Source organism: Saccoglossus kowalevskii, chromosome 4 (genome assembly GCF_978046115.1).
Source record: "Saccoglossus kowalevskii chromosome 4, keSacKowa6.1, whole genome shotgun sequence".
In the NCBI taxonomy this organism is placed as follows: domain Eukaryota; kingdom Metazoa; phylum Hemichordata; class Enteropneusta; family Harrimaniidae; genus Saccoglossus; species Saccoglossus kowalevskii.
The window spans coordinates 44,779,133-44,806,493 of record NC_140644.1 but is presented as its reverse complement, the minus strand read 5'-3'; the positions used below and the strand labels follow the sequence as shown (position 1 = coordinate 44,806,493).

Here is a 27,361-nt window from a genome sequence, read left to right as displayed (position 1 = left end):
CCCACACTTTCCTCTTTTTCTAGAAACTATGCAACCTAAACATTTATAAACGTAAAATGCAAACTAGTATGTTTACTTTTGACCTTAAACATTGACACAATGTGCACACCCTAGACCATTATATCCATGAGTTACCTCATACAATACTGTCTTATTCTATTAAAAACCTGAAATTAAATTTTTTTTTCCATTTATATATTATTTGTCTTGTTTAAAAAAAAATAAAAGTCCCGGTCAAAATGACGATTTGTTTAAAACAGCTTAATTTTCTTTTTCTATTACTTTAAGTTGCTATTTTCAAATAGGATCAACATTATTATTTACCCATTACCTATTTTCTTTTTTTACATAATGTTTTGAATATAAAGTAATACTCCAACAAATCATACAAGACATTACATTTTCATAAGAAACACAGGATGATCTCCAGAAATTTAATTTCTTGATGACTTCAAAAGATGATGTAATAATAAAAAAGACTGGCAACTACATTCATAACGTATGTCAATCAAGGAATGAAAATGCCATTTGATATGTAACACTTGCTTTATCTTATTAACAACTAACTTTCTTTTTATAGTAGTAGTTATCACAACTAATTTTTATTGCTATCAAGTGATAGAAACATTATATTTCTAAGGATAGTACAATAAAGTTATTTTATTATTATTACTACTAGCTTTGCGGTGAACGGCTTTCGTGGTAATTGGATTTCGTATCTGGTGGGTTTCGCGGGGAGTAGGGCTTTGTCTCAGTAACTGGTCCTTTCATCCTTGTTGAGAATTAAAGTTTTATGTTTCTTTAACAACTGGCACTATTCTGGGAATACCATCCTAGCAGGAGTTCCAAAATAAGACCCATGCTCTGATAATGCCTCTAGTTTCAAAGACCAATAAACATTATCATTATGATCTTATTGGTGTTGCAAAGGATAGTTGAATATTGTTTATTGAAATTAATAATAATCCCCATAACCGTTTTGCAATATAGATAAATTGAAGTACGTAACAAACTGTATAACTCAGTCTCAACATTTACATTATTACTAATGCATTGCAATACAACTAATTCAAATTGAAAGAAATTGCAATATAAAATATTCCATCAGTAATATTTGTCAAAGGCGTATTTCGCGGTCAGTGATATTTACAAAAATATTTGTTTATAATTTTATAAACTTGCTTGGCAATACCCAGCCCAATTAGATATAATGTATACAAATTTTAATAAATAAAGATATACTAACACAAATTAAATATTAATTATTTCATATTTTATTAAATAACCTTCACAAACGTAATCAATATTTGTCCTTGCTAGAATGATGTGTAACTTCATACGGGAATCCTGATAAAGTTCACAACTGGCGATTTAGCAATATTAGGGATTGTCAACTTCCTGTGAATTTGATTACCTAAAGTTCAAGTGCTGCAAGTTACAGAGCACGTACCTAAGCAGCCGTCCTCCAGCAAATGATTGAGCAACAACAAACCTGAAACAAAAGTAACCGTCTGATCTAAACGACCTGTGTCTATGAAAATCGAGTCTCCCTTGCGTTTCCGAGAGAAGGTCGGACCAATTTACCATGATTGTTTGCATATCATCAATTCAACAAAGTTGTTAGATAGGTTGTTTATTAGAGGTGACCAGGAATCAAAATTTAGGACGTAAATCCCTCCGGTGACGAAAAAGGTGATAATAACCAAGGGGTGAGAGACTTTTTACATTGGTGATAGCGACCCAATAGATTCCGGGACACGCAGTGATCAGTGAGGCCTCAAACTGTCCCAATAGTTACCTAACGAGATCGATATTATCGTCTAATACCGGGTAATGTCTAATAAAGTCTAAGTTGGGCACCCATGTCTAGGCAACTATTTGGAATATCGTTTTTCTCCGATATTATCGGATAATTATCGTCTAATAAAATCTAATGAAATGTTGGCATCACTAACTGGTGTTACGTTTTTTTCTCTGATATTATCGTCTAATAAAGTCTAAGTTAGACAACCACTATTGGGGAAGATTGTTTTTATCCAATATTATCGATAATGTCGAATATTGAAGGAAAACGAACTGTCCCAATAGTTGCCCAGACAGACCTGTTTAACTTAGGCATTTTAGACAATAATATCAGATAACGTTAAAAGTGCAATGTCGCGCCTTTCTCAAATATGTTGTATTTGTTACCTATACCTATTAAATTCTTTCATTGAAAACATGTTTAGGCAGAAAATTGGAAAACTTTCTTATGGAACATACTTAAATGTTTTGTAAATGTAATGTTACACCAAAAATATTGCATAGTGACACTATTTGTATTACTTAATTATAGATTCCCGAGGAACAAATACCGGATTCTACCGTAAATTTGCCCATCCGAAAAATCGCCCTAGGCGGTTTCAAGGTTGGTGGGCCCTTATTTGGGGTTCAAATTTTCAAAAAATGATCATCAAATATTTTTTGGGGCTTATATTTTCATTGAAAAATGCACAGTTGGACCACCAAAACGAAAGACACTATTGCAATTTATTAAATTTTATAAATTTTGTTCTTGCTGGATTAAAAACTAGATGATTATTACCTAGTAATGATTAAAATAACGTGAAAAAATAATTTTTTTGAATTGTTATGAAATGCAAATAAATTTCAACTTATTTCATCGTAAGCGAATGATTCCAATCAAATTTTCAACACTCAATGCTGTAGAAATGAATATCCACCATGTTTGACCTGGACGGTGTTCTTTGACAGATCAAATTGATAATTAACCAATGAAAATGATAGATGATGCCAACATGTTCAAATTACCATAGCTCATTTAAATATGTTAATGTTATTGAACGCAGCACAGAAGAGATTTGCCGATGTTGTTGTACGCTCTTTTTTTGCTTGGATTTTGATGGGAAAGCGACATGATTTTTTTTAAATAAAAAAATTAGTTGTTTTCAAAAGATAAACTGAGCATTTGAAGAATAATTTAACATTGTTTACAGCTCATTATCGAAACGAAGCTACCCATTCACGCTAATCACAATATACATCAATACTCTTGAATATGCGTCATTGACTACGGCTAAACTTTTAGGCATCAGAAAAGATTAAAATAACATCTTAAAAAACTGCTGAAAAATCGGCGATTTCTTGGTCCCATTTAATTTTTTTTAAACCCGAACTGCCGTTTAACTGCCCTGGGCCAATTTGGCAGAATTCGATATTAGTGCTTGACTCACGCTGGTAGGGGAATAGGTGACAAAGGTCAAAAACGTTTTTAAACATGAATTTCACGACGAACGTTTTTGAAACGAATCAATGTTCTGGTTATCTATGGTGCGGCTGCAGTCTTTGGAAGAAACTTGGGGGAGTCTAAAACGCAATATATTGAACGCGACTTAAAAAGGCAATTTAATGCACGTGAATTTCCCAACAAAGGTTTAAATGTTTTAGTTGTCTGTGGTGTGGGAAGCTGTCCGATAAAATGGCGACAACCTTCAAATGCATTGTTGTGCTAATTTGATTTCCGTCATGTTAGTTGAAAAAGAAATGACAGATTTCTGGAATTTTCTCGGCGATATCCACATTATTTTGAACCAAAATGTTATCGGCAAGACTCAGAGTACGACAGCGACAGCCACTGAAACGTTATTGAAGGCAAATGAACACGCCAGGCAAAAAAAGACTGTTTCGAGTCGTGGCGTACAATAGAGGCACATACCATTTTGAAATCAGTTGATTTGAGGGTGTCACAATAAGCGAGGTAGTAAATCGTTTTTATGCTACGAAAAAATGCAGACCTTAAACTTATTTTTTGGACTTTAGTACAAAGTCATTTTTGTTTGATTACCTAACGTTTTAGGTTCATGTGCTGCAAGTTACAGAGCACATACCTAAGCGGCCATCCCTCAGCAAATAATGAAGCAAAGGCATTTTGAATGCGGAAATCGCAAAACTCGCCCTTTTTACGCAAACTAGGAAGTTCGAATTACTAAACGAAGTACTGGACGACGAAGATGAAATATCCAAGAATTAACAAATATCAAAAATTATATCTCAAAAGTGAATATTCGTGGTGTATTTTAAGTCTAACCGGACCATACGTGCTAAAGTGCTAGTACTCTAATTATCCAAACATATTTTAGTATTAAGTAGTAATTATTATTATTATTTACTTGAAATATTTCTAATATTCTAAATATTTCTAATTTCTGCTTACAATAACCTTTTTAATTTTTGTTCACTATTCTGTAAAGGGTGTTGATTTCAGTGATGCCTATCATGCTTTGTTAATAAAAAAGGGTTGTTGATTTCAGTGACGCAACAGCGAGCGCTGTATTACAGACTGCCAGAGTCATATCACAATAAAATATAAAAAATGTATGGGCGTCAGAGGGTGTCGATTTCAGTGATGCTTATCGTGCTTTGTTAATAAAAAAGGGTTGCCGATTGTTAAAAAATAAAATATGGCCACAAGGGTTATCGGTTTCAGTGACGCAGTGCTTTATGGTTACAAAAACGTTGGGGTTTGTGTAACCACGGTTAGTAACCGTGGTGTAACCCTCATGGTTAATTAACACATCATGCAAGGTGTGATTCTTTTGTTAGACGCTTGTTATTGTTTCCGTGTCACAAGCGGCAGCAACGAGCGCCGTGTTATTTATGTAAAAAATAAATACTGCACGACGGCAAGGGTTGAATCAAGAGTGGTGAGAGGCATGTAGTAATCTTCAGTAGAAATGAAATACAAGAGTTTTGAAACTATGCCATGTTATTGTATGTACAAACCGGTAGGCGTTAGGCTGTTGGCAAGCAACAAGCAATATGTTGCCATGACGATCCGGCCCTGGTTTGTACGATCCAAAACAGATTGGGTATAAATTATATTCGATATGTGTTCATATCTAATGTCAATATATTAAATGCACAACGAATGTATGACTATCTTACTCACAGCTTATTTTTCGTCTTTTGCAGGGCATTTTCACGATTTAACACCCTATTTTACACAATGCAGCAGATGTTTTTTTTTTTATTTATTCGCCACCGCCTTTGTACTAGACACCATATGGTCCCGAGTGATTGACACTGTGCAGTGGACCTGTGTGGCTCGCAGGCAGATAACGAGAATACACATCTAATACATCTAATACAAATCTGTTTCAGTCAGGGCTCGAATACTCATTTGTGGTTTGTCGCGTGATGAATTGAGAATGTTGAACGAAAGAGGAAAAAATGTAGCAGTTTATGTACGCAGACAAAATAGTCTGTATTGGTCTATCAGTAAATAAACAAATAAACTGTTTCTTTGCTCGTTGTGCTTCTGGTTGTTGAGCAATACATTTCAGGGTCCGCATTTTTGTGGTTTGTTAAGATGTGTTTTCATGGGGAATTACGTGAATAAATTAAGAACTGAAGTCGGAATGTAACAATGTAGCAAGATGTAGAAAGTTAAATGCCCGATTTCTTGTACTTTATACCCTAAATTGCAAACAATGACCTTTCGGTTGGCGGCAGATCATTGTTTAAAGAAAAAAAAATCACGGCTTAAAGAAGGTGTTAACAGCATGAATAGAAGTGAGTACGTAATTGATGATACCGCCTGTACTAAACTTCGACATGTCGCTTTCGAGGCATAGTTTGCAATAGAAAAGGTTACAACAAATAAATAAAATAAAACAAACTAAAATTGTCACTGGGGTTGGTGTCTTTTTTCAAAACAATTCTTTCCGGGTACCTCGCCACAGGGAGTGTTAGACCACTATTGTTTAGCAAGGCTATGAATTGTGTCTTTGGTGGCAAAGTTTTGGATTTTGGTTTTTGCCATTTCAAATAGGACATTTCTTTCGGGGGTGTTTCTTTGTGTCTCAATTTTCAAGTTATGGTCACTGAGGTGGAATTTGGTTAGATTTTCGCGCATCTCAATATTTTGCAGGGTAACAAAGTAGGTTTCTAAAGCAAAATTGTTTTTTAATTCTCATTATGTTTCTTAATTTATTTTTTAAATGTGGCGCAACCGTTATTCGAAATAACAGTTTTCACTGTTTTCATATTTTCATGTATATTATCAATTTGTGTCATGTTTTTTTTACAACTTTATGGTCACAAAATATTGGAGTTCGCGTGATCGGTGCGTAAAATACGTCATAGCTACAAGCGTGGACATACTAACTTGTAATCGACAGACATGGATGAATAAACACCTCGTGCGAGGCGTGATTAATGTTAGAAGCTTTCCTTTGTTTTAATGTGACTGATGGCATACGACAGGGGAGCTCTTTTAAAATGTTTTTGTGCCAGGCGACAGTTCCGGACATTGAATGTCACTGTTGTCTCTCCTGACTTTTTTTTTGTAAGTGCATAAGTGCAAATTGCAAGTGCTAGTGCTGACACATAGTGCATTTTGTCACAGAAGTCATTTCCTGTTTGGGACTACATGACAGGGCTGTGTGGCCATCTCCCTATCAAATGGCAATTTTAATGCGCTATCCTGGCGTCAACCAGGCCCGGTCGAACACAAGCACCTGCGGACCTTAACCAAGGTTCCCCCAAAGTCGCATTCGTTAGTGAATGAATCTCGGCAAGTGGAATTGGCCTTCCCATTGAGTCTGTGGCACACTCACCCAGGGTAGGGGTCGACCTATTTTATGCCAAATATGTCCATTCTTTTATTGAAACACACAACTTATTACTGCTGGTTTATATTTTATGGGTTGCGTCGATCTCTCAAGATACGCACAAACACAAGCACTCATGATATTGCCAGGTTGTCCCGTAACTTTCAACAACTAAAATAGAATTTCCCCTATGTACAACAACTTGTACCTTATAAGCGCGGCATAATTGCACTTATTTACCAATAACTCAAATCTTACAAGAACGGCGTATTTACATTTATTTACCAATAACTCGTATCTTACAAGAACGATGTATTTGCATTTATTTACCAATAACTCGTACCTTACAAGAACGGTGTATTTGCATCTATTTACCAATAACTCGTATCTTACAAGAACGATGTATTTGCATTTATTTACCAATAACTCGTATCTTACAAGAACGATGTATTTGCATTTATTTACCAATAACTCGTATCTTACAAGAACGATGTATTTGCATTTATTTACCAATAACTCGTATCTTACAAGAACGGTGTATTTGCATTTATTTACCAATTGCAGTGTTCAAATTGGTCTGTACTTCTCCCAAATAAAATTATTTTTTTGAAAGTAACAAGTTGTGTAAAGGTGTTTTTATTCCTAGCAGATTTTGGCAAAGAATTCTGCTTATGGCTATTAGCCACTAGAGGGCGCAGCCATGGCTCTGAACGTTCCAATAAAACCGGGACGCTTCGCCAAAATGTTTTTGTTATTCCTTGGAGGTATCTTATTACATCCATGGTTTTTTTTCCAGCGATTAACCATTATAATGTTCTTATTATTTTTATTTGCATTCATATATACTGCTCTCCCAGCTACAGACAATATATATGTGTGAGTGTAATCACACTGGGTGAGAAAAATGGTATAGATGATGTAATAATCTGGTAGTAACCGCGTTGTGTTTTTAAATATATATGCAATGTATACATAGCTTGGTTCCGCACATGAAGCATTGTAGCCTTTTCCTGTTTGCCAAGCACAGTAACAAGTTAAAAATAAAGAACTTTTGGTGAGTAAATCTTGCATAAATCTTGTTTAATAAACAACTACCCACTCCAAAGCCATCCGTGAATCGATCTAAAACACTACTGCATTAGTTCATTTAAACACACCATGGGTTAGGGCCGATTGTGAATCACACTTGTAGCCTTGTCAAATGGTTTATTATCACGGTGACATGAGTCAAGACGCATGTGAATCGTACTCAGGCATAGTCCATTATTATATATACTAGTAGTTTATTTTACCGTAACATAGAGTTTATCTATAACAGAAGTGATTTATTAAATGCAACTCGTAAATCTTCACAATATTTTGTAATGGATCTGAAAAATAAAATGCATTAAGGATCACACAATAAAATGTTGCGCCATACAAAACTGCTACAAATTGAAACATTAGTTTTAGTGTTTTTACATAGCAAAGCTTTTTCTTTGAAAACTTGCGTCACTGAAATCGACAATAGTCGGGGAAACAGGAGCGTTTCTTTTTTTGTGTGTTGTATTGTTACACAGCGTAGCCAGACAGTCGCCGATGTGATGTCTGTGATTCCGATATAATGTCTGTGTTTTTTCTTTGAAAAGAAAATTTGCGTCACTGAAATCGACAATGTTCAGCCAATGTTGAAATCAACAACTTGAACATGCCAGAGAACCAGTAGCGTTTGTGTGTGTATGTAAACTTGCGTTGTTGAAATCGACAACAAAACAGCCATGGGAGTTAGTCAAAAACAGTCAGTGAAACGGATGCGTCACTGGGCGTGTTGTGTAGCATATAACATCTGGAAATAAAATCCCGCCACGGCAACAGACGTGAAAGAAGGTGACAATTGTTGACCAATGACCAGTTTACACCTCGACATTCACAACTGGCCGAGTTGTGCATATTTCTCTTGGCCGAGTTGAAATCTGGCCGAGTTCGGTTGTATTCCCCTTATCGTTGATGTTTTTAAATTCGGTGGCTGACTGTGTTTGAAAGAATTTGAGGAATTCCTACTGAACGTGTACTCAATTGTTACCAATTCTATCTAACTCAATCAACACTCGATTGTTAGTATTGTTTGAACTTTCAATAAAAATCATTCGCGGAACTATGCGGAATCCTCTGACCGCGAATGCTGACCGCGGTGACCACATACAATGACGCTCATCGTCATTTTGCATTGGTTTGACTGTTTGTCAGTTCGATTCTTGCAAATAAAAACATGTGTGCAATCTACGTTGGCCTAATACTTACCCATACATCAGAATAAATGCTTACAACAAGAAATATTAAATCATCTCTACACTTACTTGGAATTTACAATGATGCAAGCAGCCATTTTAGATATTAAAATAAGGCTATTCTATTGACGAACAGTCCTCCCCTAGCTTCCGGTTTATTTTAGGAGAACACGTCATAAAATGTAGTGTAATAATAATAATCATCTTCAATACTTAATACCTAATAAATTATTGTATATAATAAAAGTATAGGGAATTTATGTTTGTTTATTTCAATCACTTATAATGCAGCCCTGCGTGTATAAAACAAATTGTTCAGGGGGTCCCTCTTACCGACACGGCATCAAGAGTTCGGATAAAGAGAGGGCGATAATCAAAATGGAGATGGAAGACTGTTCTCCGTCGTCGGTTCTTTTTCAAGATGTTACGAATTCAAAGACAGTAGTTCCTCCTATTATACACGCGTGTATGCAGGGTAATGCCGACAGACTTATGCAGCTGTTGGACGATGAACATGACCCAAATCAGCGAGATACTCGTGGAAGGAATGGCGCTCATCTCGCGGCTTGCAGGGGAAGTGCTAAATGCCTCGAAATTCTATTCGAACATGGATGCGATGTTCGGGCCGCTGATAATCTAGGAAATACCCCATTACATTTCTGCGGTCACGTCGATACTGTTAGGTTTCTCACATGCCACGGCGTGCAAGTGAATGTTACGTAAGTAATCATTGAGCAGTTTGTAAACATTTTTTTGCATATTTCATGTTGTGGTTGGAGCGCCCTCCACATTTTGATTAGTCTAGTCACAGCACAAAGGTATGTATGGGGGTCTAAAAACTAACTCTGCGACGTGATTGTGCGACTCGTCGAATGTCGATTATTGCACATTGAAAAAGGATCGCAGTGTCACTCTGCGAAGAGCACGATTCTCATTGGTTGAAAAGCCGCATTCCTTCCGCATTTCTATACGCCCTGCGTGACCCAAATCGCTAAGTGTCATGGTAACTTCTTGCTGCAGTTTAGCAGCTCTTATTGGCCGCTTAAGCTATTTTGATATTACGTTGCGGCCATAGAGCTGCACATCGCGTCCATTGAGAACCACACAGTTCGCCGCCCCGGGATCCCGGGGCGCACGCTATTTTTGATGTTATCGAACGATTTCAATGAAATTTAAAACGAATAAAAGTTATCCTTGCAAACACAAACATCTTAGGTATCTACTGACCGAAAATGAAGGACTATTTCTTCTTGAAAAGTATATATTTCTGTGTATAATTAGACCGAACGTAATTTAATCGATTGAACGACGGATTTCAAGATGACCTCTGTCATGTGTCCTGATCACATGACAATGACGAAGCATGCGCAGTTGACATTTTAACTGAAAATTGAGAATGGCAGGTTCTTGCATTCATTGTGGAGATGAGTTCCAGAAGAAAGTTAAAGGGTATCGCAGGCAATCCATTGCATCTAGACTTAAAACCTCAGAAACTGTTGACAATGCATTAGTGAATGTTCTAAAGCTGAAACCCATTACCCCGTTGGCTTGTTGTCTCTTTCCGCATAATATTGAGGAGCATTGGTGGTAAAATATACATCATACTTTTGCCATACCCTGTTGGTAATATGGCCAATGTGTGTATATTATTTAAAATACAAGTAGTACCTTCTACTTGTTGAGCTTTTAGGTCAAATTTAAAAATATCTTTCAGATTCTGGTCAAAAGATTCCATGCTGTCTGCTGTCTGCTCCTGTCACTTGTAACACTCTTTGGCAAGTTACAAGATTATTTTTAGATTTTTCACAATATATAAATAAAACTGCTTGAAAAAAATATTTTTAATAATCAATGTACTTTATTTGATTTTTTCAAAAAAAGATGAGTCACTTAATGGTGAAATGAAATTAAAATTATAAAAAGCCGTCTGCCGTTGTTTCGTCACATGAAGCGCTGTCCCAGACAGGCGTCGATGGCCGTCTGCTGTAGTCACGTGATTACACTCGTCACTAAAAGAGCCAAGTCACGTGATAGAGGTCGGCTTCAAAATGGCGGCGTTCAATCGGAGGTTTCACTTCGGCACAGTTTTAACGTGAAATAGTCTCATTTACACGGGCAAATTTGCTTAAAGCTTGCTGTAATCAGTAACAGATATATTTGTGAGAACATATTTGTCTATTTTTCCCTGCAAGTCGAGGTAATTTTATTACAATCACAATTTTAATGATACATAACTGGCATATTTAAAAATCTGTGCATTTCTTTAGGGAAGGGAACTGCAGCTCTCTGGTCGCCCCGCAACGTATACCACGACCAAGAGAGCTGCATAAACTGCAGCAAGGTAACTTCCAGTGGGTTAATGATATGCACGACTACATCAATGGGAGTTTATTTTCGGGATAACTTGGCGTAAGGTGTCAACGATTGATTATCAAATTTTGATAAATTTAACAAACACAGGGCGTATGTTGTGTTCGGGCCGCTGATAACCTAGGAAATACCCCATTACATTTCTGCGGTCACGTCGATACTGTTTGATTTCGTACGCGAGCGCCGGTTCGAGTCACGCACGCAGTACGTATTTACTATAATTAGACATAGTCTTTACCTTGCCGTTTATTCGGTGTTATTTGCTTCCTTATAGAAATGTTCGGTTTTAAATGGTTATTTCACGACTGCTCACAAACTACGGTAAACCACAGTCCCTCTATCACCGCTCTGGAAACGCTTAGTATTCTATTGTACTAACCCTCGTAACAGGCAAATAAATCGTTGACACCTTACGCCAAGTTATCCCGAAAATAAACTCCCATTGATGTAGTCGTGCATATCATTAACCCACTGGAAGTTACCATGACACTTAGCGATTTGGGTCATTGCGCATGCGTCATTACCAGCACACCGATCACAACATTACCATGTGAAAGGCTTGCGGCGATTTTGTCGAATTCGACGATGACGTCATTGAGGAAGAAATCCATGAAGTGCATACAGATAAACCATGTAGTTCAACCAGTGCCGAAAACATACCGGAGAAACCTTTTACGAGGCATGATTGCCACGCCCACACTCCTGTCAAAACTCCACAACTGCTGTCTGAACGTAAACAGAATTTGTCTATGAAATTAAACTCTTTATTACATCCCAAACAGAATTAAACCACCCCATTAGTTTCAGAAGTAGTTTCTTTAACCACCAAATAAAAATGGAATTGGAGAATCACCCCATTCCCTTGTAATTGGAACAGAAACTAGCGTTACAATTATACGACTGAGAGAATGATGTGATCCAAAATGGCGCCGTCGTGAATACAATGACGTGCAAAACCAAGACCCAAAAATCATACATCTTGTGACATTAAACAGTATTTCAATTGATTGTGTTGCCGATATACATAGTTGTTGCAATTAATATGCCTGAAAAACAAAATAAGCAGAAAAACAAAATTACCGAAGTAAAATGTGTACAACATCGTAACTGGGACCGGCCATTTTGTTTTTACTACTATTCCGGGTTGAGTGTCCCGTTTACCGCAAGTAGTAAGCAATTAGTGATAAACGATGCCCGACAACCAGTGTGTTTTGTTAATGTCATTGAAAGTATCAATATTGTGAAAGGCGCGCGCCGGCAAGTCAAAACAAAAAAACATTTCTACTCACTGTAAACGTGACAAGACATTGAAATACGATGTACGGGAACTGGGAACACAACACGCTACACTACGATTCAATCATTTCAATTTTTATTTTTTTCTTGTAATTGCATGCTCGGTGAATGCAGATACTATCTCAATAGCGAAGGCATATAGTGAAGTATGTTCACATATTTGTATTATAGGTTTACCTAAATTTATACTTCATAGAGACAAAATTTCAGTTCACCAGTCTACCTAGCACAGACTCCCAATGCGATGTAAAATTTTGTACAATCATTACTTTGTGTGACATAACATAGTGTTATCGTGTTAAGTTCACATCTGAAAAAGTCCAACGTGATTATAAAAACCGTGGCATTCGGCTGTGCCAATGGTCATCAGTGCATGGATTACAGCAAAGTCTAAATTGCGTCGGAGCATGTCTCTGTAATGCGGGGCCTTTAGTCGAGTTTTCAAATCATTGAACAGGTACTCTACTGGGTTTAAATCCGGGGAATATGTCGGAATAAACAGATATTCGGCTCCCATATTATCTAGAAACACTGACAATGCGCGTCCTCCTTCATGATGATGAATGGGACAATTGTCTACGATAATAATATCACCAGGTTGAATAGCGGGTAGCCCGTTTGCATCAGTTGCATGCACGGCTTCGTCGAAAAACTGTAAAAATGTAGTGGTATTTGACGCACCGTGGATTGTGTTGGCATAACATACGCCATTTATTCCAACTAATACATTTAAAGTTATGTTTGGTGACTTTGCGTAAAGTTGGATTTTCATACATCTTTCACCTTTCTTTGAGTGACCATATGTTTTGTGTCCTACTGCCGGCATTTAGATTCCAGATTCGTCCATGAATTTTACAGTATAGGGATCACATTCTGACAAAAAATCTAAATACGCCTGGGTGTACATCATGTTTCTGTCCGTAAACCGCTCTATTGTCAATTTTGTCAACTTCTTACGCGACCAGTCTTTATCTCCTAGTCTGTGTTTCACATAATACGATATCTGTGATATTGAAATGCGGACGTTGGCATTTTCTAAAAGACGACGTTGTATTTCTCGCAATGTGATAGAGGGAGTTTCCCGTTTCATCATTTCTATGAACCTAACATCTTGCTCAGTAAGCTTCCGTGGCATTCCACCTGAGTGGGACTTTGGTTCTAATTTACCATCATTGCAAAACTGCACCCACAATTTCATAACTGTTTTTCTTGAAACTTTGGTCTTGTTGGCAACTTCAGTAAGTTTACCACGAGGTATTTCTCCAGTCGTAGAGTTCGCACCGGCATCCTCCAAAGATCGCACGACTAATTTTCTGTAGTCTGCACTGATAGAAGTTCCTAAAGCATATGACCTTCCTCTGATCGATTCACGGTTCATGTCTAGTATTGCAAATCAGAATAATCGGTGTGACGTGATTTTTTTTTATTTATATTTCGGCCGGACACGAGCATTGGGACCAAACCATTATGCAAAATTAAAGTGATTTAAGTTTGATGTATACATCATACACATCATTACATTCAAAAAACCCATCTGCTTATCGATGTAAACTTGGAAAAGATTACACACGTATCAACCAATATAAAAATGTGGAATCATGATATATCAATAGTTTTTGCGGGAAACAGAATAATGCGAACACCCCTGTGATATAATGGAAATATGCAAATAAGGACCGGAAAAGAACTTTGATAAGAAAAACTTTCTCATTGCCTGCACGTGTAGTGGCAGTAACTTTCGTAGTTTAGAAATATGGTGCTGTCAAAAGCAGCTTGTGACGACGAACTTGAACTCATCATTCATTACTCCTTACTATGGTGAGAAGAGATGTACACCAATCGACGTGAATGCCGTGGACTTGATACGAATGGGTTGTTGTGGCCTTGAGGCGCGGCTACGACAGGTAATGAGGTACATTGGTCGCATGGAATGTATTCGACTCTGTTATCGCAATGCCGATGAACTGTGGATTGATGTTACAGAATTGTCGTTTCCACGAATAATGAGGGCTGCTCGCCGTACATCTACGTCTGATGTGGCAACGATTCATATCCGTGTAGTAGATGGAACGTCACCGTTTACAAAGAAAATGGAGCAGTCCCATACTAGTAATAGTGATCAAACGTCCACGCGATGTGGCTTGTTTCCTGGAAGTGAAAGTCAATTATTAACGTCGAAATATTCATCTATTGCCAGTCCTTGCAAAAAAAAATCTAGAGATCAGTACCAGGACTATGGAACGCTACCCAAAGATCAGTACCAGGACTATGGAACGCTACCCAAAGATCAGTACCAGGACTATGCAACGCTACCCAAAGACGTAGGACAAAGGTATGTCTACCGGTCGCCAATGGAAATAGACATAGATATGAAAAAGAAAGAGTTAGAGGTGAAAAGGTGTGAATATGATGAGTATAAGGAAATTTATGATAGTCTGCAGGGTAGATTCAAACCTTCGGTTTATATTGACAAACGTAAAAAACGCTGCCTGAATTGTCATCTTCGCGGAACTGGTCATAACAAATCGAACTGTCCAAATTTCGAATGCGAGTCAGCAGCACAGTGCGGTGAAGTCGAGAATCACAAAGATGAACAAAGTGAACTAAATTCGGTACATGAAGAAATGCAGAAAATTGATAAAGATTTAAAGCGACTTGAGGTGGAATTTGATGTAAAAATGAAATCATACGAACGAGTGAACAACAGTTTCAGCAAGAAGATAGAGCCACATCTTATTCGTTCTAATCCCACTAAGTACATGGTCGATGCAACCGGCAGACGACTTTATAATTTACAATTGCAGACTGACATCAGGATTCTGAATAAATACTACAAAGGGAAACTACCAGCTAATTTAGAAATTGCGTACAAGTCGTTCAAGACCGTAATTGACAATGAAACTTGCCGTTTAACTGAAGTAGCCGATGCAGTAGCGTTGACTAAACGTAGAAAAAGTACACCCGTTGAAACGTTAATAGCAAATAATCCAACCAAATACAGACTGCAGTCGCCGTCCCCTGCTGGTGTAAATACAGATCAGCGAAGTGCGTCGATGTCTCCCGATGTTTCCTTGTCGTCGCCACCAGCCATGCAATATTATCCACAATCAATCCTGTACCCATACTACCCCTATCAATATGGATGGAACTCGCCTGCACCATTACATCAACCGAGAATGCAAGCTCCTACTAGTACAGCCGTACTACCACTTTCTAGCGATGACCAAGCTCCGCCATTGCCACTGGAACCACCTCCAGAGAAACCACCACCACCATCACCACCGGTACCGCCACTATAAACAACACCCTATACTTGGGTCCAGTTCTTAGTTACCTATTCTCGTGTTACATGTAATATAACATTTAAATTATTTTCTGGAGTTTTAAATTGTGTTCATCGTTATAATTCGTATCAGGTGTTACTAGTAACATTATTTGAACTGATTCGAAATAATGAACAGATATAGTTAAACATTGTGTCTCCGTTGAGTAGACAATAATATTCAAGTTCTCATTTAAAATTTTGTGCTTTACAAATATTTCATGTACTTTCTAAGTTCATTGTTCTAAAATATTAAAAGATGAGTATGGCAAAATATACATGTTTCACATTGTATCAGTGTTAGCAGTCACGTACCCAGTGAGTTGATGTGTCTTTGTTTTGACTCGCCGGCATGCGGCTTTTTTTGTTGCCCTGATTATTGATACTTTTGGCGTCTTGTTTATACACAGCTGGGTTCCGCGCGTTGTTTATCACCAAGTGGGTACTTGTAGTAAACGGGACACTCAAACCGGAATAGTAGTAACGACGCCGTTTACTTCTTAAAAATAAGTGTAATTTTTTGAACGAACAATCATCAAAATCGTATATTCAACATGACCATTGTGCTAAACGTATTTCAAATCTACCAAAAACACAAATGTTGTCAAGAATCTACCGTTAATGAGAGGAACAGAAAAAACGAGTCAGTTTACAAGTCATGGCACAGTCCCTCTATTACAAAAGGTGAAAAAGACATAATTTCACACAAGAAAACGTATACATCGAAACTTACTCTCCTTAAAAACAAAGACGTTACGAATCAACTATGGTAAAAAATATTTGTATACGGTATCGAATATGTTCTGGAAACGTTAAAAAATAGATCACAGCACTGAACGCGATGTATCTCGAAGCTATCAACAGTATAGTACTGCGCTTCGCGGAGAGCCGTTACAAGCGTTAGCCCACTAATCCCGCCGATTCACACGTAAAACAATAGGCGTTTCCAGACCGGTGATAGAGGGACTGTGGATAAACAAGTATTTGCCGCACGGTTCGGTAATCAGCAAGTATTTAGGGATTGGTCAGTTACTTCGGCCAGGGGGGGTGGATCAGTAGGGGGGTTACCCTGTTTTTGATTGTGCGAATAGGGGGGGGGGGTCACCCTGTTTTTGATATCATGTTTTCCAGAATTCACACGCACTCATGCATATATTTTTAAAAATTTTATTTCAGAACAAACAATAAAAAGTTAATCGTACAAATGCGTTCTTAATAATAACTATTACCTATATTGCCTATAAATTTGTTGATGCAATAAATTTTATAGGCTAAATATTTTGAGGTTAAAGTAGCCAAATAACTAACAGATTATGCAATGCGGCTAGAATCCCAATTATACAGTTAAGTTTTAAACACATTCCAAGTCCATTTGCTGCTGATATCAGATTATTTTATTTAAAATCTGAAGTCACTCACCATTGTATAAGATATTTACTGGATTTATTCAATTATAACAGGAGACGGAAAGACAACACAGCAATTAGTACAAAGAGTAGTGACAGTTTTTGTTCAGCAAGTCAAAAAAGTTAAATTTGTGAAAATGCTGATGAATTAAAATATAAATTAAAATATAAGGGCATATATCGAGTGAGTACTCCACAGCTTTGCTATTATTTACTATCTTTAGCAACATAGATTTCCCTCCTTCCTGCAGCCTTTTCTGTAGTCATTTTTTGGCTTTATGCCCCCCCCCCCCCTCCTAAGGTCTATTAAATGCAAACGCTAAAAATTATGTCAAAATTATGGCAAACCATGATATTTTCAATGCACATATAATACATTTTGTAATCATGTCAGAGCCAAAACTGTTAATGTTTCTTTTGTTTGTTTTTTTTTTTGGGGGGGGGGGGGTCCAGCATGTTTTAAATTTTAAAATATGTTTTTTTTGGGGGGGGGGGGGTCCACCCACTTTTTTTTATTCGATAGGGGTTGGGTCAACTGAGATTTACAGCTGGCAAAACCCCCCCTAGGCCGAAGTAACTGACCAATCCCTTAACATTGATTTATTAACATATATAACATCCCCCGGAGGGGATGAAAGGGGTTACAAAACACATGCATGTTGGTGTTGTCTGCCTTATTACGGTATGACATCAGGGAGCTGGTAACATTAACATCATCTTGTAAGACTTCGTCTGCAACTATGCTCATTAGCATAGGCGGGGCGGCAGCTTTAAAGCGAGTGCCAAGTACGTTTCATACGATGTTACGTCATTAGCAAGTATAATTTGTTATGACTATATTCATCACTTTGAGTTACTATAGTCATCACTTTGAACTTTGAATAAAGCGTGTAGCGAGTCAAACTGTTTCTAGGCAATCAATATCGTTTTATTAAGAATATTAAGAGAAAACAAACGTAAAGCTGTGTGAATGGATTTAAACTACTGCTGAAGATAGAAAACTAAAACGGCAGTGTCAATGAAAAATTTGATCGGTGCACGCTCTCTGCATAAACGGAAACGATGGCTTTGTTTATTTGGCCGATGTCGATGAGCAACAGATTTCCTGTACTCACTTCCCCGCCTGATCACCGGCCCTCAATGGTCTCGCATCGTCATCGGTTAAGTACAGTAGTTGAAACTTTTTCGCCTTGATGCGAATATTTCAGCCTAATCGTCCGTTTCAAACAACTCGCGAGGTTGGTCATAATATGACCTAGACGTACTTGCAGTCTGTTGCAATTCTGATGAAAAATTCTTGAAAAATAAATATAAATTGCGTAAACAAGGGGTGAACGCGAAAGTCCTGTAATTTTTCATCTGAATCACAGGCTGCAGGCCAAGTCTAAATTCGTAAATAAAATAGAATAGAATAATGCTTTATTAATACCGTAAAGAAAGAGTTAACATTTCTTTTTAGGTTTTCAGATTAATAAAGTAAATATGACTCTGATTTGCAGATTTTTTCTTTGCCTCGTTTGTCATTGGCGTCTTTGCTTTCTTTCCATCGTCAATGCGTTAGTAAGATGGTGTTATTAAAATAGAATATAGATTTAGAAAATAAAACGATTTCTCAGACGAAGTCTTGACTGACAATAATGCTAACAATGGACGTTAGATAAATATGCATTCTTTGCGACTGGGCGACAAGCTTCCTTTCTATCAAAATCGTCAACAACAGAGTATTACCGGTAGTATACATATACATGGTATAAACATTATGCAAATATTAACGAAACGGTAGTAGTGTTAGCGTTTGAGCACTGGTCTTTCCGAATTTTCGAAAAGCTGGGATGATGAATCAAGGTACAAAGTAACTGTTTTATCAATTATTGAAAAATCAAGGAAAAAAAAGAAAATTTTCTTTCCCGCTACATTAAGATCAATATGGACCACCGAAATTTGGCTTTCATTTAAAAAAAATAAACCATAATTTTCAGTAATACTGACTTCGGAAATTACATTTTGTATGATACAAAAATAATTACATTCATACCACAAACCAACGCTGCTTTTGTTCACTTTTCTGTTGGTTAAAATACCAGCTATCAATCGTAGACCACAAGTTTGGAGTCCTTTTATGATCTAAAGGAAGGCAGACGATTGCAAACAACTACAGTCATGGCAAAACGTTGCACATCGTGAATGATGTTTTTGCATGCAAATTATTTTCCTTGATGCACTCAACAAATCAAAGCTGACGTACAACATTAGTTGCAGAATGCGTGAAAAGTACTTCTCGTTCCACTCGCTTTGAAGCTGTCACCTATGCTAATGAGCATAGTCGTCGGGACGAAGCCTTACAACTACAAGATGGTGATAACGTTACACCAAAAATAGGCAGTCAACACCAACGTGCACATTACACTATTTAACTTTTCCAGCCAGTGATGTGATGTGTCTAATCACCGTAAACCATGTGTCATTTGTTTGGTCCCACATGTGCTCACTGATCACCGAACAGTGTGGCATGTTGTCGGTACATATTGTTTACACACTTTTTTTACCGTACCATTTTTACCATTTAAAACTTAATTTTTTATAAGGCATGCAGTGAACCCTTACACTGTAAATGAGAAGTATGGTAATATTACGGGCATCGACCTTTGGGATTCGCGCTTTTCGACCAACCAACCAATGGGAATCGTGCGAAGCACACAATGGGAGTCTTTGTAGTTACCCTGTCTGTATGTGTGTGTGTATACAAATGTGTGTGTGTGTGTCGTTCGTTCCACAGATATCTCAAGAACCATATGTTGGTTTTTAATGAAATTTGGTATATAGATGCTCTGGGTTAATGCGCAGATTTGATTAGGTTTTGGTAAAAATCCATGCATATAATTAACTTAATTTGCATAATGATTAGTCAATTTTTGACTTTTCCACTGATATCTCAGGTACTACAGGCCTTGCCGTCTATGGCGAGCGATCACTCGCTCGCCTATCGCTTGCGCAAGAGGGTCACGAGGCGAGTAAAAAACACTCGCCTAGCACAAGCACAGTCCCTCGATAGAGAGACTGTGAAACAAGCATCCGGGGAGGGTGATGACGACGATTGAGAAGGCAAGTGAATCACCAAAATCAAACAGCCCTTTTCAGGGCCATGAAATCCTCCAAAAAGAGAATTGTTGTTATTAATATTACAAAATAAATGTGTTTAGTTTATCCCTAATATCATCGATAAATTGAAAATTTGTTGTGATTGGATCGTGATTCATTAATTTTTTCCATTGAAAAATATGTCAGCCGACTGAGACCGGCGATGCTAAATACGAACTCTGGTATTATTTATACATGTAGAGTGATGATTATCCTTCGAAGGGTTCTAGCTAGACTGGCGAAGTTGGGACTTCTTTTTTGTTTTACAAAAAAAATATTATTGTCAATTTAGCCTTTTTAACGTGATCGCAAAAACCAGCGTGACTGCGGTTAGGTTAGTTTTCGCACAGTCCCTCTATCACATAGAGGGACTGTGGTTTTCGCGATCGCGCTAAAAGAACTAAATGAAAATTAATTATTTCTTTTTGTAAAACTAAAAAGAAGTCCCGACTTTGCCAGTCTCGGTTCTAGCGTGCGTTTGGCAACATTCCTAAAGTGGAACACTGGTGGAGATATTGGATATCGTCGTGTGGAAACGGATGAGGGTCAAACACTTGTAGTCGAAGTATGGTGTAACCTCTGTGCCAAATATATGCAGAAAATTCAGGCCGATGTAACCATCAAAGGGCAAGCCAAAAAAGACCTAATGATTTACATGAATGGAACAAATAGCGTGACAAAACATAATGTCTCTAGACATTTGTCATCTGACAATAACATTGATCCTGATTAAAATGTGAGATTGACTGTGACACATGGTTCAATTTCAAAGTGAGTTGTGTGATTTAAAAATAAATAAATATAAAAGAATGACAGCATGTCTGTAGTATTTTATTTCCATAATAATTTATTTATTATAACTAGTCATAGGCAGTTATAGTTAACTAAAACACCCTGGGTCCACCCTTATTGCAAATCATACAATTTTCTAAAATCACTCGCCTCACTGCTTTTAGGTGAGAAATTTGTAATCACTCCCATAACTCGCCTTAGTGCTTGTAGGAGAGCAATTTTTCACTCACCATCCATTTTCAAAAGGCAAGCACTGGTACTAATCATCACATTTCAATGAAACTTGCATAGATACATAGGACGATGTACAGACAGATATGTGAAATATTAATTGCCTAATTTGCATAACTACCAATCAATTTTCAGCTTTTTATTATTTCAAGTACTATTACTTCATTCATTACTTTTCAATGAAACTTGGTACATAGATGCTCTAGAACAATCCAAAGACCTGATTAATTTTAAGTAAAAATGAGTTAATATTAATCAACTAATTTGCATAATTAGTTAATTTTTGCCTTTTACACTGATATCGCAAGTACTAATTATCCCATTTCAATGAAACTTGGCACATTGATGCTCCAGAACAATGCACAGACCCAATCAGTTTAGGTTTAAAATCAGATCATATTAATTACCTAATTTGCATAATAAATCATAATTTTTGGTTCTAATTACATTTCAATGAAACTTCATACATACAAATGGTCTGTGACAGTACTTATTTTAATTCAGTGAATCTTTGTGCATATGTACTCTAACACAATGTAATTATCAAATTAGTTTGAGGTTTACCGGTATATACATCTATAATAATAACCTAATTTGCATAATAATTTACTTTTCAGCTTCCCACTAATTTAGTAAGGATTAATCGTCACATTATAATGAAACTTTATACATGTGCACCCTGAAACAATATACAGACCTAAATCTATGCATAATAATTGCTTAATTTGTATAATAATTCATTTGGTTCATTGAGGTAATCCAATTTCTTATTTTAATAAAAATAATAATATGTTTGTGTATATTTTATTACATGTTATTACATGATTAGTTTAATGTTGATAAACATGCATATTGATTATCTATTATTAGCCCATTTCTGATATATAAAAAATCAGATTTAAATTCATCGCAGAGGTGCTCTGGAAAAATTATACTAAAACCATGGATGAAAAATCAAATGTATTTTCTGTATGTATTATAAATTTTGATAATGTGAATCACATTTTTTTCATGTTATGCATCTGAAATCATTTGCCAAGCTTCTTTTTTGAAAAGCAAATCTTAAAGTTTGAATTAATTTTAATGTGTTGCCATTACTCAGCACACGGAAGTTCTTTCTAAGCTTTCTTTGACTTTTTTTTGGCCTGAGACATGCTTATTCCTGACTAATACTGAATGCAATGTTATTCTTTTCCCATAGTAACAAACATGCACAAACTCCCATAATGATGGCCAAAAGAAGAGGTGTTGATGAAGAAGTAGTTCATTTATTAGGAAGACTCAGAAAGGCATCAGGAAAAAGGTCTTTTTTATCACGTATGCAAGGAAAACTTCAAGTCATACCATACAGAGAGAATGTACATAATGCGAGTAGTGACACAACACACAATGCATATTATGTTGTTAAAGATGTGTGGTGGGAATTTGTTGAAAGTCTTGGCTTTCGTAAACTCATGTTATTGTTACTTGGCATTGCATTACTGTCTCTATATATTGCATGTGCCAGTTCAGGCATCATTCCCCTTGTTACAAAATCTTAATAATGTCAACATATATCTGGGTAGACATGGTTGAAACCTGGTTGACTACTATGAGGCTAGCATTACCAATTTATCTTTTAACAAAAGTCTTATACAAAATACTATAAAAATTATTTATTTGTTTTCTAACATTGTGCTAGACTGAAAAAAAAAGACAAAGACTGAAAAGAAATGACTGACAACCCAACATTATTTTACCATACATTGTGTCAACTGGGCTTCCAAACAAGGTGTTAATTTGAAACCATTCATCCACAGCAGTATATTGTATATGATCTGTTAGAACTTATGTAAACAGATCCTGGCACTAAAATAAACATCTTAGTTTTTTGTGCAGAAGTGTTGTACATACAAATGTAGCTGTAATGCTGTAAATTAGAAAAATCCTGCACTTTACTGATATTATTACGAAATAGTTAAGTTATATAGTACAAGAAAATAATTTATTCTATTATATTGTGTTTGTCTGTATAGTCGTAAAATTGACTGAAATATATTTGAGAAATAATGGGTGACGCATGGCCCATTATTGCATGATAACCTCTGGCTCGCTCATTATTGAAGCTCAGATCATAGGGCGGCCCAGTTATCACGCAATAATGGGCAATGTGGAGCCTATTATTTCCATTATAATGCTAGGAAGGGTGCCAGAATTGTTTCAATAATGCTGGCTCTGGCTCACTTAGAAAGTCATTAGTATTAAAATTTGCTTCAGCATGCTTTCCTTCCTTCATATTGTTATTTGTTGTATCAACTGCAAGTCACACAGGTTTAGACTACTGTCATCTGCTGTTTGTCAAACCAGCTTATCGCACATGTTCAATGAACCCTGTCGTATATCACATGATATACTGCCATCACAGGGTGATGCATTGAATGTACTCATTGAAGATTCATGTACTCTCACATATTATTACGTGTAGTAGTTGTTGTACAGTAATGCCATGGAACATAGCTTTATCACTGTCTTTCTGAAGTGAAATTTTACCTAAATGTTTATTGTAAAAGGTTCACAAAACTATTATGCCTACATGGAAATTGCATTAAATATGAGATTCAAGAGCCAATGTTCATAATGATAGCTGAACAGTTACCTTTAACAGCACTTGGGAAGGATACAAAACTCTATAATCTTGATTTATGTATATTATTTTATATAAATTATTGTACATTACTTTTTTTGTGATCTCATAATTGAGTTCACTTTATATAATTTCAGTTGCTTCCATGCAATATGTACATATTATTTTATTAAAATGCATAGACAAATACAATATTATGTGATTTTGCCACAAATTTGTGATAGTATGTGTTAAATTAGACTTGCATACAGTCTCTTGTTTATTAGTCCCCGTTCGGACGAAGTCCGAAAACGAGGACTTATAATTCGGTCTCCGTCCGAAGTTATATCTCAGAATCCGTTGGACCGATTCCGTTCATTCTCTGCATGTGCCTAGTACTTTATGTGGGACATATGCACATGCGGTGGTTTAGCGATTCGATTTAAAATGGCCGACTGGCAGCCATCTTGTTTTTAGCTCCGCTGTCGACTTTGTCGAGCGGAGCTTATCATATGAGTGATTGTCCGTCGTCGTCCGGTGTCGTCCGTCGTCGTCATCCGTCGTCCGTGTCAATGTTTTACTTTTTCGACTTCTTCTTGAAAACTACAAGCCTGAATGCTTTGATACTTGGTGTATATGTACCTTGGGTAGACCTCTCTTAGGTTTGTTCATTTCATGTTGATATCTTCAATTCTCTAATTTTGGTGAATATTTTTGTCATTTTTGGTAAAAAGTGATATTTTCGACTTCTTGTTAAAAACCGCAAGTGCAATTGCTTTGATATTACATATATAGGTACTACATGTGGACCTCTCTCAGATTTGTTCATTTTGTAATGATATCTTTAATTCTCTAATTTTGGTGAATATTTTTGTCATTTTTGGTAAAAAGTGATACATGTATTTTCGACTTCTTGTTAAAAACCACAAATGCAATTGCTTTGATATTACATATATAGGTACTACATGTGGACCTCTCTCAGATTTGTTGATTTTGTAATGATATCTTTAATTCTTTAATTTTGGTGAATATTTTTGTCATTTTTGGTAAAAAGTGATATTTTCGACTTCTTGTTAAAAACCGCAAGTCCAATCGCTTTGATACTACATATATAGGTACTACATGTGGACCTCTCTCAGATTTGTTCATTTCGTGATGATATCTTCAATTCTCTAATTTTGGTGAATATTTTTGTCATTTTTGGTAAAAAGTGATATTTTCGACTTCTTGTTAAAAACCGCAAATGCAATTGCTTTGATATTACATATATAGGTACTACATGTGGACCTCTCTCAGATTTGTTGATTTTGTAATGATATCTTTAATTCTTTAATTTTGGTGAATATTTTTGTCATTTTTGGTAAAAAGTGATATTTTCGACTTCTTGTTAAAAACCGCAAGTCCAATCGCTTTGATACTACACATATATGTACTACATGTGGACCTCTCTCAGATTTGTTCATTTCGTGATGATATCTTCAATTCTCTAATTTTGGTGAATATTTTTGTCATTTTTGGTAAAAAGTGATATTTTCGACTTCTTGTTAAAAACCGCAAGTGCAATTGCTTTGATATTACATATATAGGTACTACATGTGATCCTCTCTCAGATTTGTTCATTTTGTAATGATATCTTTAATTCTCTAATTTTGGTGAATATTTTTGTCATTTTTGGTAAAAAGTGATATTTTCGACTTCTTGTTAAAAACCGCAAGTGCAATTGCTTTGATATTACCGGTATATATATAGGTACTACATGTGGACCTCTCTCAGATTTGTTGATTTTGTAATGATATCTTTAATTCTCTAATTTTGGTGAATATTTTTGTCATTTTTGGTAAAAAGTGATATTTTCGATTTCTTGTTAAAAACCGCAAGTCAAATCGCTTTGATACTACATATATAGGTACTACATGTGGACCTCTCTCAGATTTGTTCATTTCGTGATGATATCTTCAATTCTCTAATTTTGGTGAATATTTTTGTCATTTTTGGTAAAAAGTGATATTTTCAACTTCTTGTTAAAAACCGCAAGTGCAATTGCTTTGATATTACATATATAGGTACTACATGTGGACCTCTCTCAGATTTGTTCATTTTTTAATGATATCTTTAATTCTCTAATTTTGGTGAATATTTTTGTCATTTTTGGTAAAAAGTGATATTTTCGACTTCTTGTTAAAAACCGCAAATGCAATTGCTTTGATATTACATATATAGGTACTACATGTGGACCTCTCTCAGATTTGTTGATTTTGTAATGATATCTTTAATTCTCTAATTTTGGTGAATATTTTTGTCATTTTTGGTAAAAAGTGATATTTTCGACTTCTTGTTAAAAACCGCAAGTCCAATCGCTTTGATACTACATATATAGGTACTACATGTGGACCTCTCTCAGATTTGTTCATTTCGTGATGATATCTTCAATTCTCTAATTTTGGTGAATATTTTTGTCATTTTTGGTAAAAAGTGATATTTTCGACTTCTTGTTAAAAACCGCAAGTGCAATTGCTTTGATATTACATATATAGGTACTACATGTGGACCTCTCTCAGATTTGTTCATTTTGTAATGATATCTTTAATTCTCTAATTTTGGTGAATATTTTTGTCATTTTTGGTAAAAAGTGATATTTTCGACTTCTTGTTAAAAACCACAAGTGCAATTGCTTTGATATTACATATATAGGTACTACATGTGGACCTCTCTCAGATTTTTTCATTTTGTAATGATATCTTTAATTCTCTAATTTTGGTGAATATTTTTGTCATTTTTGGTAAAAAGTGATATTTTCGACTTCTTGTTAAAAACCGCAATTGCTTTGATATTACATATATAGGTACTACATGTGGACCTCTCTCAGATTTTTTCATTTTGTAATGATATCTTTAATTCTCTAATTTTGGTGAATATTTTTGTCATTTTTGGTAAAAAGTGATATTTTCGATTTCTTGTTAAAAACCGCAAGTCAAATCGCTTTGATACTAGATATATAGGTACTACATGTGGACCTCTCTCAGATTTGTTCATTTTTTAATGATATCTTTAATTCTCTAATTTTGGTGAATATTTTTGTCATTTTTGGTAAAAAGTGATATTTTCGACTTTTTGTTAAAAACCGCAAGTCCGATTGCTTTGATATTACATATATAGGTACTACAAGTGAACCTCTCTCAGATTTGTTCATTTTGTAATGATATCTTTAATTCTCTAATTTTGGTGAATATTTTTGTCATTTTTGGTAAAAAGTGATATTTTCGACTTCTTGTTAAAAACCGCAAGTCCGATTGCTTTGATATTACATATATAGGTACTACAAGTGA

The 27,361-nt window shown here is 36.0% G+C and overlaps 2 protein-coding genes across 2 annotated transcripts in view; one reads left to right on the top strand and one right to left on the bottom strand.

Annotated features, from left to right (window-relative positions):
* LOC102804699 (uncharacterized) overlaps positions 1–9,012 on the bottom strand; it is a 31,107-nt gene extending 22,095 nt beyond the window's left edge. The window contains exon 1 of the mRNA XM_078008390.2: positions 8,948–9,012. The gene's annotated coding sequence lies outside the window, so the exon portion shown is untranslated. The remainder of the gene's footprint in view (positions 1–8,947) is intronic.
* A 186-nt stretch (positions 9,013–9,198) lies between these two features.
* LOC100371053 (ankyrin repeat domain-containing protein 46-like) lies at positions 9,199–23,146 on the top strand. Its single transcript, XM_002733755.2, has 2 exons — positions 9,199–9,597; positions 22,635–23,146. Exons 1-2 carry the CDS (start codon positions 9,257–9,259, stop codon positions 22,972–22,974), a joined length of 681 nt encoding a protein of 226 aa, XP_002733801.1. The 5' UTR covers positions 9,199–9,256; the 3' UTR covers positions 22,975–23,146.
* The last annotated feature ends 4,215 nt before the right edge of the window (positions 23,147–27,361 follow it).